The following is a 16,012-nucleotide window of genomic DNA, read 5'->3' as shown; positions in this document are numbered from 1 at the left end:
GAAATTGGGGACTCGGATTCCTCAGGGGTTAAACTCCAGAATGGACGTTAGTCTAACATATGACTCCAGTCTATAATGTTATAGTAATCCTGGATTTTTACCAGCATTTTGGCTTGAACTTTGCGGTTACTATTTTTGCCAAGTTTGTTTTTTTAGTGTATCTGGATAACTTGACATAGTATTGATATGCTTGTTACTGTGTGTGTAACATTTTATGTTATTTCATATCTTGGCTTCTGCCATTTTAATGTGGAGTTATATACATGTGTGTTGCTTTAAGGCCTTCGGCCACACCTCCCTCCCTCCCTGTGGTGGGACGGCACTGGACTATTTAAACTGGTGCATTGTAACGATGTGTAAGCTATGATCAAGGGGCCATGAGCTCCGATACGCGTCAGCTTTTTTTCTTTTTGTACCCACTGATGTAACAATAAACGGAGAACTTTTTTCACCCAGCCATTGGTGCAGCGGAATTTTCTTTTCTACTGGTTGCTGAGCTTGCAGGTTCCTGGCTCCCCTTGGCTCATCTGTGTGTGGATGCTGCGGGTCCTCCCTTGTTTTGAGCCAGATTACTATTGTATTATTACTGTGTTATACTTTAGACCAGTTCCAGGGTGTTGTGACCAAGGACCTCACACCCAAGCTTAGGGATACTGTGTCATTGCTGTGTTATACCTTAGACCAGTTCCAGGGTGTTGTGACCAAGGACCTCACACCCAAGCTTAGGGATACTGTGTCATTGCTGTGTTATACCTTAGACCAGTTCCAGGGTGTTGTGACCAAGGACCTCACACCCAAGCTTAGGGATACTGTGTCATTGCTGTGTTATACCTTAGACCAGTTCCAGGGTGTTGTGACCAAGGACCTCACACCCAAGCTTAGGGACTCTGTGTCTATACTGTGTTATACTCTAGACTAGTTCCCGGGTGTCGAGATCAAGGAGCTCACACCCCAGTCTAGGATACTGTGATATTTATATGTTATGACCTTTTGCTCTGTCGACCTTTCTCTTGCTTTCTGATTCGGTACCTTGCATATCTGTCTATCTGTTGCCAGACCCTGCCTGTACCTGGTTACTGAATCAGCCTTCTGTCTTTGTACCTTATCTGTTAGTGTGTTGCCGACCCGGCCTGAACGACCCTTCTGGCTGTCACTCTCCCCTTGAGTGGCAGTCTGTCTGTACTACCTGTGACACGACCTTGCTAGTGTAGGTAACTGCAGAAACCTCCTGTTACTCAGAGAGATCTCTCTGCAGTCCAGCCAGGGGCTCTATCCCTTTGGAGTCCATTGGCTGCAGTAAAGTCTGATTCCCAGTATTACAGGGAATTACTGGATAGCTAGTTATCTCTATCCCCTCTCCCAGGAGATAGTCCGTGCTCTCTCAGGGGCCACCTGCCCCTCAGGTGGTCCGTGCTCTTTTGTTATCATTATCTCCCGCCCCTCGGGAGACAGCTCACTGTTGCACCAAACACTTACACGTTACCAGGTGTCCAGAGGTTAGTCATACTTGCATTATTGGTGATTCTGCAGATCATCAATAATCGGGTATATATCTGTATTGTGGGTGATACTGCAGATCACCAATAATCAGATTCTCTCTGGTTGCTGACACTAATCGTTACACTATCTAATACTAAGTAGTTAGAGGCTCCCCCAAGTATTAGGTAGCTAGAGGAACCTCAGTTTTAAGTACACTTTGAGGAACAGAGGCGCCAATGAAGTATAAAATAGATTAAAAACAGTTTAAAATTGTGGTGGGGGGGAGAAGGGATAATGGCAGACTTCCCTCCCCACAAAAGAAGACACATACAAATTACATTTATTTCTTACTTCAAAAGATCTGCAACGTGTTTCGCGGGTCTCACGCCCATTTCCTCAGGCAAAAATACAAGAAGGAACAACTCTAAGAGTCTCTATATGTGGTATAGCGCTATACCACATATAGACACTCTTAGAGACCCGCGAAACGAGTTGCAGATCTTTTGGAGCAAGAAATAATTGTAATTTGTATATTACACATTATTGTGTCTTCTTTTGTGGGGAGGTAAGTCCACCATTAACCCCCCCCCCCCCCATTTTAAATAGTTTTAAAGTTTATTTTAATACATAAGTGGAGCCTCTGTTCCTCAAAGTGATCTTTTATCCACCCGGTGGATGGGTTACTACCCTTACAGAGAGCGACATCTTAGCCCGAGTGGGGACGGGAAAAATTCCCCATTGGTGCATTCAGTGGTTGCCTAGCTCAGCAACTTGTGTTTGTGAGTATACGATACTATCAATTAACAACCTGTATACCATTGATTTTACACTATTGGGGCTACCGAATCTTCCTTTTTGTCTCAGTATTAAGTAGATAGAGGTGCTCCTGACTGAAGGAATGCAGAGAGTTGGGTGAGTAACCTTTCATTTACACTCTGCTCAGGACTCTGTAGAGAGAAGGAGAAAGGGAGGCACTCAGGGAGGGAAGGGAGCCTTTCCATCACGCGCTTCTAGGCACGTTCCTACAGTGCCTTGTGGTAAAGCTGGCCCTGCACTCATTGAAACCTCTGTTGCAAAAAATTTGCAGTCACTTTCTGTGACCATTATCCTTCATGGTCAATCACATCCTTCAGCTCAATTGGAATTATACTGTATGTAAAGCTCATTAGAGACAATCAAATCTGTTACCTTCTATAGATTTTTTGTTGTTTTCGTTTCCCAATTTTGATTTAACTTAATGGGAACATAACTACAGTTTTCTAAACTAAACAGTGTGTGGTGTTGTTTGGTTAACCAAGATGAAGGCTAGTAAGGCATGTTTTTGGGCGCATTTTTTTCTAAATTTTTTACTATACTATTTTTAGTAAAAGGAAAACAATCGCTCAATAGCTATTACTGTAAATGAATTGCACAACTATTTGATGCATTATGTTTTTACTTATGTATATGAAGCAAAGCAAAAATACAAGTGACTTGTGACATTTCTTCTGTCGTGCAGCTTTAGATATTGTACAGCTATAGATGGGACCACTGTTGGTAAACTAACTAGCAGACTTGTGTGTTCTGCCTTGAAAAGGTTGCTAAAATGAGGCTGCTAATAGAGATGGCCCAAACAGTTCTTCAGCAAACTTGGGCTGTTCACCGTTCTCCTTTAACGCAAATAAAAAAAAAATTGGGTTCACATTTTACATTTAAAGAGAAACTCCAACCTAGAATTGAACTTTATCCCAATCAGTAGCTGATACCCCCTTTTACAGGAGAAATACAATGCTTTTCACAAACAGACCATCAGGGGGCGCTGTATGACTGATTTTGTGCTGAAACCCCTCCCACAAGAAGCTCTGAGTACCGCGGTACTCTAGGCAAACTGCCACAATGTAACAATGTTTACAGACAGGAATTAGCTGTTTACAGCTGTCTAACAGCCAAAACAGCTAGGAGCAGCTACATAACCTGCCGACAGTAAAAATGTCACCATGTAATAAATGTCAGAATGTAAATTGGGGAGAGGAAAGATTTTACAATGAGCAAACACTGACTAAATCATTTATACATAATTATGGTAAAAAATGAAGCACTTTTTTTACTACATTATTTTCACTGGAGTTCCTGTTTAAGTCAATGGCCACCAACTTTAGTGGTTAATAACAAAGCCCCCTTACAGGCTAGAAACACCAAATTTGCAGGGTATGTAGAGGAGGAGAGTTTTTTTTTTTAATACAATATAGTTTGTGAGAAAATCGATCTTAAAGTTCCTGTTCAGTGTGTGGGAAATGTTTCACCGGCCTCCGACTTCAGTAGTTAAAAGCAAAGCCCCTTTGCATGCTACAAACACAGGATATGCTGGATATGTTAAGGAGAGCAGTGGGAACAAGTGGAAAAAACAATTCAAAAAGACCTTCTAGTTTTTTTTAGAAAATCGATGTTAAGTTAAAGGAAAAAGTAGCAAAGTTACTGCGGTAAAATGACAGATAATTTATGTTCAGAGTGTGGGAAATATAAAAAAAAAATGTGGGGTCTCCCCTCCTGAGCCTCTTTAACCCCTTGTCCCCCCATGCAGGCTGGGATAGCCAGAAAGCGGGGCCCCAGCTGTGTGGGGCTTCGCTCCATGAGCTATACCAGTCCGCATGGTCCATGGTATGGGGGGGGGGGGGCTCTAACGGAGAGGGGCGGCCAAGCCTCCCCTTCTCCTCCAGAGCCCTTGTCCAATCCAGGAGGAGGTGAGGCGATGATGCCCTGATGGGGTGTGGGAACATTTTTTTTTTTTTTTTTTAAAGGTACAGGTAAGTATATATGGTTAATTGAAGTAAAAAACGCAATGATGAGAAAAGTCCTTTATTTTTCTTAATTAACCATAAATACTTACCTGTACCTTTAAAAAAAATGTTCCCACGCCCCCTCAGGGCATCATCGCCCCCACCTCCTCCTGGGGCACCAGAGATGAGGAAGAGACCCTTGTCCATGGATTGGACAAGGGCTCTGGGGGAAAGGGGGAGGCTTGGCCGCTCCTCTCCCCAGAGCCCCCCCATACCATAGACCATGTGGGCTGGTATAGCTCAGAGTGCGTATGGGTGTTTCCATACTCAGAACATATAAAAAATTAAATAAATACATTTATATACATGATAATACATTATCTGTCATTTTACCGTATTTAAATCACAACTTTTATCCTCTAATTTTCCTCTTGTTCCCACTGCCCTCCTTGAAGGACAACTGTAATAAGAAGGCAGGCCCGTTTCTAGGGCCGTGCAGCCCGTACGGCCGCCCTGAGCGCTGAGGGAGGGGGAGCTGTAATGGAGGGGGGAGGGGGGGGGGAGTCAGCCACGGGGAGGGCGGCCTGACCTCTCCCTCCCTTCCTCTCCAGGGCCGCCCTCCGTGCTCCCCCCTCCGCAGCAGAGTGAGCTCAGCAGGAAGCGCTGTAAATAGTCATCAACTCACCTCTTTGGTTCCAATCGCTGATCACTTGCTGCTGGTCTCCTTCTCTGCATAGCCGTGTATACACGCACTACTTCCTGTTTAGCAGGAAGTAGAGTGTGTATACCGCCGCTATGCAGAGGAGGAGACCAGCGGCGAGTGATCAGCGATTGGAACCAGTGAGGTAGGTTGCTAGCTGTTTACAGCACTTCCTACTGCACTAACTCTGCAGCACAGGGCGGCTGGGAGAGGACTGGAGGGAGAGGTTGGACCGCCCTCCCCGCGGCTGCCTCCCCCCTCCATTATGGGGGGGGGGGGGGGGAGCACCTACCTATCTAACCTATACTGGGGGCAGCTACCTATCTAAACTATATTGCGGGTATCTACCTATCTAACCTATACTGGGGGGCAGCTACCTATTTAACCTATACTGGTGGCAACTATAATGGCTACCTATATTGGAGACACCTACCTAACTAACCTATACTGGGGGCACCTACCTATCTAACCTATGCTGGGGGCAACTATTCTGCTTACCTATATTAGAGGCACTCACCTAGCTAACCTGTAGTGGGGGCACCTACCTATCTAACCTATACCGGGGGCACCTGCCTATCTAACCTATACTGGGGGCAACTATATTGGCTACCTATACTGAAAGCACCTACCTGGCTAACCTACTGGGGGCAATTATACTGGGGCACCTATGCCTGGCTACCTATACTCGGGGGACCTATAGCCGGCTACCTATACTGGGGTACCTATGCCTGGCTACCTATACTGAGTGCAACTAGACCTGGCTAACCTATACTGCGGGCACCTATACCTGGCTCCACGGTGGGGGGGGGAACAATTTTTACACCCTCGTCCTGGGTGCATTTTAGACTAAAAACTGACCTGTGAGAAGGCTATAGAGTCTACCGTATTGCCTTGCAGCCCTGCTGATCTATTTGTCTGCACTAGTGTCAGAATAAAACCAGAACTAAGCATGCAGCTAATCTTGTCAGACCTGCTGCGTGTTTGTTCAGGGTGTATGGCTAAAAGTATTATAAGGCAGAGGATCAGCAGGACTGCCAGGCAACTAGTATTGCGTAAAAGGATATAAATATGGCAGCCTCCACTTCCCTTTTGCAACAATTGTCCTTCAACATACCCTGCAAATTTGCTGTTTCTAGCACGTAAGTGGGCTATGCTATTAACTGCTAAAGTTGGTGGCCGAACGCCTGCCATTTAGGTCTATGGAGCCTGCCACGATCAGCCGTTTCGCAAACATTTTGGGTAAATTTGGGTTTGCAAACCGATAATTTGATGTTTTCTACATAACTAGCTGCCAAGTCTCTGAACAATCATAATTTATGCTGTGTTGAACCCAACTGTCCATCCAACAAGAGCATAAAAAAAACTAAAAAATAAATAAATAAAAGTAGGCCTTTTTTACTGTGACTGAAAACTGAAAAGGAAAGATCTGATTCACAACTACTCTTGTCTGATTCATTAGGCAAATGGTCCAGTTTCTAAACCACAGCATTCTTGGTACTGTACCAGAAATCCTAGCAACTGACTCTGCCTACACTGGATGCTTTGGCCTGCCTCCTGGGGAATGAACTGGGAGAAGCTGCTGCATATCCAAAGTCTTACAGGTCATCCAATAATTCAGTTTCATAATGGAAAGAAAGAACTGAACATGAATACATGAACCTGTTTACCTCACCATTAAAATATGTCCTAACTAAAATCGCACCTTTATTTCAGTACTTTGAAAAAAAATTGGGTACATTTATGGGTGAAGATGAAAACATATTCCATTTACTAGAAAATGTAGATGGCTCCTTTGCAATACTGAACATCTGCATAAGTTATCACTAATTTGAGTCAACAACTTTCGCTTACCTTTTGTTTTCAAACGCATGTTGGTCTCAAGGATTATATAGAATAGGACCTCCCATGCAAAAAATCCACCCATAACTTTGGGCATCCACTGACTGGTGGATTTGTCCAGCAGAATCAAACCAAGAAAGATGGTGGCAACTGTAGGAATGCATACAAAGAAGGCCTCGTCGTTAGCTTGTTAGGAAACAAACACGCATTAAAACTAAACTCCAGACAAAGAACAATATACAAAAATGAAATATAGTTTATGGGAATTATCTTCCAGACAAATTTGTTACCCTGTCTGGCCTGTCAAGTGATTTAGGTTGCTGTAGACAGCACAGCCAGACAACCCCGCTAGGAATTTGACCTGATTTTTGACCTGGACTGATTGCACTGTGCAGAACAGTAGTCCACTAAAATTATCACCTTGCTATCTTCTCCCCCTGGAAGGAAAACTGGCAGCATATAGCCAATTCTTTCACCAATCAGTTTTTAGCTGATGTTAATGTTTAATCTAAGGCTATTAAAATTATACTTTCATTTAACTTTAGAGCTACCTAAGAGTACATTGTGCTCCAAAGTTTTAAAGAAATGTTAAGGCAATAAAATTGACATTTAAAGTGAAACTTAAAGAAAACCTGTACTTAAAAAAAAAACAAAAAACAAAACAAACAAAAAAAAACATCCCCTGGGGGGTACTCACCTTGGGAGGGGGAAGCCTTAAGGTCTCAATTAGGCTTCCCCCATCCCTATAGCTGCAGGCAATCTAGCGCTGGCTCCCCCGAAGCGTCCTGCAATCCTTCCCCGACAAGCCTGACAAGCGCAGATAAGGTGTTTCTGATATTATTGTCAAACCTGAGAAGATTAGTTGCGTGCTTCTTTCTGGCCTTATTCAGACATGACTGCAGCCAAATAGAGCAGCAGAGCTGCTAGGCAACTAGTATTGTTTAAAAGGAAATAAATATGGCAGTCTCCATATACCTCCTTTAACACTTGCATCCAGTTATTTGTCTTTATTCCACATATAGTTGCTGAAGAAATCTACTGCTCTGTGTTCTGTAGTTTACCCAGATCAAAATGTTTAATTCTTATCAGCAGCTGTGAATAGACTGCAGGAGCACTGCAGAGCCAGCTCTCCCCATATAGTAAACACTCAGTCTAATGCTGGGAATACATTGTACGTTTTGTACCGTGTATCGAGCCGCACAATAGATTCCGGAGCGTCCCCGCTCATCCTTGCGGGCGCCCGGATCGATTCCCGCTCGTCCCCACGGGCGGCTTCTTATCTTCCGCTCGTTTATTCTTTTCTCCTGCCCGCCGGTATCGAGCGGGGAATCGATCCGGCTGGGTATCGGACACGTCGAAAATTATCAATCGAGCCATCAGCGGCTCGATTACATGGTACAAACGTTCCATGTATGCCCAGTATTAAAGAATACATGAGTGAAATAAAAGAAAATCAGATTTACTTACTCAAGTCTTCCTCCGGCTCCTAGAAGCCTATGTGTCCCACACAGTTGCGCTCCCATGAAGCATTTTCTGCACAGGCCACATGCTCACGCATGCGCAGAAGCCGCAAACCTGGCCACTACGAAGGGGACCCCAGGACACTGGCAGAAAGTGGAGCCACGGTGACGGGCACATAGGCTTCTGGGACAGGAAGAAGCCCCAGATAAGCAAATTTGATTTTCTTTTATTTCGCTCATGTATCCTTTTACCCTTTCGGTGCTCCCTGCTAAGTGAAACCAAATTCTAAACTATTTTTTTGCCCATAAAGGTTATAATGCTGTGGCTAATCTTTTAAAAGTAGAGTGGAAAAGTGAAGGCATATTTGGAATGGCTAGCTATATACAGTATGCACAAAAACAAGCCAAAAAAGGGGCAGAAATAACATTTCAAAAAGCCTTACCCAGGTACAGAGTTGATGGAAAAGATTGTTTTTTTCTCATCAAAATGTGGAGCAAAATGTTTAGAAGTATTATAGAACATTTCAGATAATAGTTATTTCTACTGGATGCATATAAAATACAATTAGGCTAGGTTCACAGTGGTCAGTTGCATAACACATGCATTATAATGACTGTGAACTGCGATGTAGACTGGACATAGACTTTTATTCAAATCCTGCACGCATCAATTCAGAATAATGCAATCAGTTACAACTCAGTAATATGATCAGACCCATATCATTTTACTGGCAGTGAGAATTGGCATAGCAATAGGGGTTGCAGAGGTCTCCACTGCACTGGGGGCCAGAGGTGCCCCGTAGGGAAGCAGGAGATTTGGGCGCATGAGACAAGTGGACAAAAAGGGCGCCCCATTCACTCCCATTATAAATATCGTTTAATGGGCGCCGAACAGGGAAAAAAAGGCGCCGGAGATTATTAACGTTTTACAAACGGCGCCCGGAGATTTTTAAGGTTTTATAACTATGTTTGTGACGATTTAACTTTACAAAATGAGCCCGTGACGAATAACGTTTATAAAGATACTAAATCACTATTTCTAAAACATTTCTAAAACATTATCCACCCAAAAAAAATTTCATTTTTTTATTTACATTTTTGATTTATTAATGTTTGTAAAACATTATTATACATAGGGGGTCTTAGGTTTAGGCACCAACAGGGGGGTCTTAGGTGTAGGCACCAACAGGGGGGGTCTTAGGGGTCTTAGGTTTAGGCACCATCAGGGGGGTCTTAGGTTTAGGCACCATCAGGGGGGTCTTAGGTTTAGGCACCAACAGGGGGGTCTTAGGTTTAGGCACCAACAGGGGGGTCTTAGGTTTAGGCACCAACAGGGGGGTCTTAGGTTTAGGCACCAACAGGGGGGTCTTAGGTTTAGGCACCAACAGGGGGGTCTTAGGTTTAGGCACCAACAGGGGGATCTTAGGTTTAGGCACCAGCAGGGGGGTCTTAGGTTTAGGCACCAACAGGGGGTCTAGGGGTTAGGGATAGGTACAGGGAGGGTTTTTCATAAACGTAAATATAAGTTTCAGTTTAGAAACAGGGAATATTAACGTTTTAAGAATTGCCGATCTCATACACATTATTTAATGATTTATAAATTCTATTTGTAAACGAAATTCTACACAATATTTCTATAAACGATAATACTGCTTATCGTTTACACCACGCGCCCTTTTTTCCCGACGCCCTTATTTGATGTACACGCCCCGTAGGGCCCTCCAACTACAATATTTGTTTTTTATTGGCCCTGTGCTTGTAATAATTGCTTTTATAGATGCTTTGAATAGTAGTCTTCATTAAACTGTTCCCTATCCCCTTCTTGCACCTCTGACACTGGTTGTCCTTGGCAGGTTTTGGTGCGCTGTGTCACTTGTTAAGTACAGAGTGCTTGGGGGGCCCAATGCAAAACTTGCACCAGGGCCCATAGCTCCTTAGTTACACCACTGGCATTGAATTGACATGCGCAATTATTCTGCTATGCAACTGATCACTGTTAACAGGGCCTAGCCAAACAAAACATTTTTTAGCCTGTGGTCTTCCTTGCTCTCCCACTAGTGAAATAAGATATTAAATCTTTAAAAAAATGTTCCCAGATACCTTATGTGTACTATTACAATGTGACCACTGATAACCCTTTTACCGAGCAAGTGAAAGACTGTCTCTCATTTGCAGACTCTGGAGAGCCTGCTGTCCAAACCACATGCCCCACCATATTTCACTCAGCCACCCCCCCCCCCCCTCTTCTCTCCACTGGCCCCAGGAAGAAAAGCAGCAGTTAGATATCTGCTTATATGAACATTGAGGTGGAGTTTAGATTAGATGGTGAATTAAGGCCAGTACACACGCTCAATCAATGTTGCCCAGTGGGGATCGGGAGCAGATCCTCATTGGGCGACAGATGCTGTGTAGACGCTTAGCTCACCAGCAACGTATTTTTCTCTATGCGAATGATGGAGTAAGTGACTTCACACAGTGGGCGGGGTAAGTGAGGAGAACAATGCTCTTGGCTGTTGCTTGACCAAAGTGATCTGCCAGAACGGCTCACTGGCTGAGTGGACAATGGATCAGGGGCTGCCATACACACCCTGGATTTTTGGCAGGTGTTCTTGTTATTGTCCACCTCATAGAGTTTCATCTAGCATGTGACAGAGCTTAAAGGGAACCTGAAGCAAGAAGTAAATGGAGGCTGACATATTTATTACCTTTTAATCAATACCAGTTGCCTGATAGCCCTGCTGGTCTATTTGGCTGCAGGAGTGTCTGAATCACGCCAGAAACAAGCATGCAGCTAATCTTGTCAGATCTGACAATAACGTCAAACAGCTGATCTGCTGCATGCTTGTTCAGAGTCTATGGTTAGAAGTACTGGAGGAAGATGATCAGCAGGATAGCCAGGCAACTGGCATTGCTTAAAAGGAAATACACATAGCAGCCTCCACATACCTCTTCAGGTTTTCTTTAAAGGTATCCTGGAGTTCACTAATGCACCTTTTTATTTTGAATCAGATATAATGAAATGAATCTCTTACCTGCTAATATTTTTATCACCAGTGCATTGATAGCATGTCCCCAGTTGAAAATGAAGCGTCTGTAATTACAATTAAATTAAGATAAAACAACCAAATGCACCCATGCCTTATGATGGATAGTTTATGGCGAATTGCTGGAAAATACAGTTTACAGATAGCTGTAATAAAAGTGAAATCCTTTTCCTTGATTTAAATATCAGAAAGGAGGCAACAAATTGCTTACAACTACCTACTGAAAACCTACAGCTGGTAACGTTGTTACATTATAGGAGCCATCAGCTTCTATCCCTGAGAAAACCTGTTGGTGGGCAGCTTCTAGAATTTAGGAGGGACTGCTTATTACAGGTAGATTTTAAAATTATGGCAAATTTAAGGGACAATATATATTTTTTATAATAGAATAGATTATAGGGTATACAGTCTGATGGATTGACTTTTTAAAGGATACCCAAAGTGACATGTGACATGATAAGATAGACATGGGTACGTACAGTGCCTAGCACACAAATAACTATGATGTGTTTTTTCTTTCTCTGCCTGAAAGAGTTAAATATCAGGTATGTAAGTGGCTGACTCAGTCCTGACTCAGACAGGAAGTGACTACAGCGTGACCCTCACTGATAAGAAATTCCCCTTTTTATATCTCTTTCTTGCTCTCAGAAGCCATTTTCTGCTAGGAAAATGTTTTATAGTTGGAATTTCTCATCAGTGAGGGTCACACTGTAGTCACTTCCTGTCAAGACTGAGTCAGCCACTTACATACCTGATATTTAACTCTTTCAGACAGAGAAAGGAAAAAAGGAACACAGCATAGTTATTTATGTGCTAGGCACTGTGTGTACACGTCTATCATGTCACTTCGAGTATCCTTTAAGACTGAGTACAAAAGACGAGATGAAAGAACATAACAGTGGACAAGAAGAAAATTCAAAGGCACATTTGGATGCGGTTCTTGCAGAATAGTTGCTTGATCAAGCTTTATCAAGAATTATAACTATAATTACAACAGTAGCTACGTGTATGATGGAAGAAGTTGCCTTAACTTTAATACATAAAGATTTGTTGTATGCCCATGTGGCTTGATATACGAGTTTGGCAAAACAAAAAAAGGAAGAGGAGGTTCAGCCTTTTGGAGCATGCCAGAGATATTAAAAATAATAGTGGGAAAAGCCCAATAGCTTTGCACTGTACAGATCTTCATGATGGTAATCTGGAATCTGAGATTTAAGGGGATAGTTGCGCAGTGGGTTCCTTAAGAAGGCAGTGGTGTAAACAAAAAAAAGCACCTTTTGAAGATAGGGCCAAAATGAATCTGCAAACTGAAAACTACACAGCCCCAGGGTCTCAATACTAAATGAAGTAATTCATATTATCTTTACTTCAGCGTTTCAAATAAAGACTACATAATTAAAGATAACAAGCAGCTATTTCTAGAGATGCAGCAATGCAATCTTCTCATGTTGTTGAATACTATATCATACTGAAGCAGTTAATTTTGGCATTCAACGCTGAGCGCCGAAGCTGGGCGCAGTCATTGCAGCAATGTTATGCAGCATGCCCTGCGTAAGAGTAATTCGGGCTCTGGCAATAGTAGGCAGTATTTTGCTGTACTAGGGTGCACATTCCCAGTCAGACTGATAGAATGGAGAGGGGTCACTCTGTATAGCACAGCTTATGGGAACTCCTTACCCAGCCAATACAGGGCTACACACATTGGTGTGGAAACATTCCTAATAATGCAAAAAACTTTGGTTATTTTAATATTCTCACCAGAGGTTTAGTGGATTCAGAAAATTTACAAATCAGATGAAGTTCCTCATTTTCTTTCCTTTTGATCTCTCCTCTTATTTTCAGTTCTTCTTCCTTATCTACCGGCAGCTAGATGCCACACTTGGAATTAATGCAACTGAAGGTGGACACTAATGGTCCAATTTCTAGCGAAAAATCGTTCGAGCGATCACAAATTCTGATCGGACGAATAATCATTCACTACAGCATCAATGAACCAATATTTGTTTCCTACCTATCACAACCAACAAGAAAATCCAAATTTTGGTTTGATAAAAATCCAAATCGGATGACTGTTTTCATGCTCGTTTCTAATTGATTGTGCCCATCAACTGAGATTATTTACAACCAATCCGATCAGAATTTCTGATCGCTCTCACGATTTTTCGCTATAATTGGACAGTTAGTGGCCACCTTAAAAATGCTCACAAGAAATCAACATGGATATTCAGCATCTAAGCAGATATTTAGATCTGGTCATTTGTATATGTGAATAATGAACCACAGTTACATTATACCAGGTTCTACTGTTTTCTTGTCTATTATATTGTATCTGGAAAATCTCTGAAAAATGAAAAAAGATTAAAATCTAAAAAAACAACAACAAATCAAATAAAGTATTTATCATTTATTGGACAGAACACACATATACCTTTCACTCTTTGGTTCTGGACGGAAAAAGGCAAGAATTGGCTGGAAGAATGACAGGATCATGACAATGCACCCTAGGACAGGATGGGCCCCTGCATCCTAAAGAAGAAAAAAAAATAAGTTTGACTTCTACCCCATTGCCTACAATAAATTATTGTGGCTTTACCACTACTGCCTAATCCATAGCCCCCCTACCATAGATGGTGTTGCTGTGCACTAGTGCCCAAACTACCTCCTTTAACAAGAACATCAGAAGATAACACCATAATATGCTTCACGTAGTATATCATGCCCTGTGTTAGGGAAATTAGGATTTGGATCTAAACAATTAAACCAGAGACGGGATTTGGAAAATTACAGACCATTTAAAAAGGAAACATTAAAGAGACTCTGAAGCGAGAATAAATCTCGCTTCAGAGCTCATAGTTAGCAGGGGCATGTTTGCCCCTGCTAAACCGCCGCTATACGGGGGTCCCTTACCTCACAAATCCCCTCCGAGCAGCCGGGGATCTGTTCCTGGTTGAGGCCGGGCTAACCGCCGCAGCCCTGCCCCACGCGCGTCTGTCAGCGCGTATCTCCGCCTCTCCCCCGCCCCTCTCAGTCTTCCTTCACTGAGAGGGGCGGGGTAGAGGCGGCGATGCGCCGCTGATAGGCGCAACTAGAGGTAGGGCTGTGGCCGTTAGCCCTGCCTCTAGGAGCAGCAAAATCTACAACCAATTTGGTCGTTGATTTTGCGGGGGGGGGGTGAAAGGACTACCGTTTAGCCGCGGGATAGCAGCGTCTCTGAAGCGAGAATTATTCGCGCTTCAGTGTCTCTTTAAAGGATACCAGACGTCAAAATAATAAGAGAAACGGGGGGGGGGGGGGGGATTTGCGCAAACTTTCGCAAACCGCAATAGACTTCAATGGGGAGGCGAAATTTGAAAACTAGAAACACTTATGCTGGCCAGAAAAGTGATGGAAAAGATTTTTCAAGGGGTCTAACACCCGGAGGGGGGCATGGCGGAGTGGGATAGATGCCAAAAGCCCCGGGGAAAAATCTGAATTTGACGCAAAGCAGCGTTTTAAGGGCCGAAAACACATTGAATGCTAAATTGCAGGCCTAAAGTGCTTTAAAACATTTTGCATGTGTATACATCAATCAGGGAGTGTAATTAGAGTTCTGCTTCACACTGACACTCCAAACTCACTGTGTAACGCACCGCAAACAGCTACTTGTGTAGTAACGGCCGTGCTGGACTGGTGCGCACCATGGCCAGCGTGCAGGCCGTGGCGGTTTTCAAGCCCATATGGTCGCCGGGCTGTGGTAGCTCAATGATAGAACAACAGTGACTGTCAGGTAGGTATATGCAGTGATGGGTATTACAATGTGCACCTGTCACACACAGACAGGTACCAGACAGGCACAGTGACACTGCGTGCGCTCACGTAGGTGGGTGGGTGCACAGTGAACAACAGGTAGTAGGTATATGCAGTCATGGGTAATGTGCACCTGTCACACACACAGGTAGTCACTGAATGTGCTGGGCCTGGCAGTGGCACACACAGTAGGAATTAAAAAGGCTGTCTATGCAACACAAGTGTCAGTGGAACACACAAAAATAAATAAATCACAAGAACAAGATTAGCTATCAAAAGAGCTGTTGTGGGGTGCTTTTTTAGCAATAAGAATCAGCAAGGAGCAAGCTAAGAAGCCTACAAGCTTTCCCTTCACTAATTAATGCAGGCACACGAGTGAGTCCTATTCCTGATGCTGCCTGCCTTGTATAAGGTGGGGGGGGGGGGGGGGCTCCAGGAGGGAGTGTAGCCTAATTGGCTACAATGTGCCTGCTGACTGATGTAAAGGGTCAAAGTTGACCCTCATGATGCACTATAACTTCTGGAAAAGTTCGCCAGGAACCGTTTGTCAGCGAACCATTCAGGCCATCACGTCGTCCTGATGCCTGTCGCCACCCCCCCCCCCCCCCCCGGGACCCTCTTTAGCCCGGGACCCTCCGGGTCTCCGGAGTCAGGCTTTACTTTACAGGCACTGTCCTAGCTGTGTGCGCCCTACAGCGCGTGCCTGTGGCCAGGAGTGCTCTGCCACCCAGGGCCAGCACCTGTGCAGTAAAGCACGACTCTGGCAACCTGGAAGAGGGTCCTGGGGGGCTTTTAGCTATAATGCGGGGCAGAAAGGAGACTGGGGGGAGTGACAGGCATCAGGACTGGTGATAGTATGTGCCTGCTCCACCCCCCCCCCCCCCCCCCCGTTTCTCTTATTTTTGTTGACATCTGGTATCCTTTAAAGAAAAAGAAATATGGATACTG

At 43.8% G+C, this 16,012-nt stretch overlaps 1 protein-coding gene across 1 annotated transcript in view; it reads right to left on the bottom strand.

Annotated features, from left to right (window-relative positions):
- Window positions 1-3,066: 3,066 nt before the first annotated feature.
- LOC137522073 (putative ferric-chelate reductase 1) overlaps window positions 3,067-16,012 on the bottom strand; it is a 104,893-nt gene continuing 91,947 nt past the window's right edge. The window contains exons 12-15 of the mRNA XM_068242099.1: window positions 13,707-13,804; window positions 11,267-11,325; window positions 6,787-6,924; window positions 3,067-3,128 (exon numbers count right to left, since the gene is read on the bottom strand). Of these exons, the coding sequence (XP_068098200.1) occupies window positions 3,118-3,128; window positions 6,787-6,924; window positions 11,267-11,325; window positions 13,707-13,804 (306 nt within the window). The 3' untranslated portion in view covers window positions 3,067-3,117. The remainder of the gene's footprint in view (window positions 3,129-6,786; window positions 6,925-11,266; window positions 11,326-13,706; window positions 13,805-16,012) is intronic.

The sequence above is a fragment of the Hyperolius riggenbachi genome, chromosome 6, assembly GCF_040937935.1.
Source record: "Hyperolius riggenbachi isolate aHypRig1 chromosome 6, aHypRig1.pri, whole genome shotgun sequence".
In the NCBI taxonomy this organism is placed as follows: Eukaryota; Metazoa; Chordata; class Amphibia; order Anura; family Hyperoliidae; genus Hyperolius; species Hyperolius riggenbachi.
The sequence above is the reverse complement of the archived record's forward strand: the minus strand, read 5'-3'. Positions and strand labels throughout refer to the sequence as shown.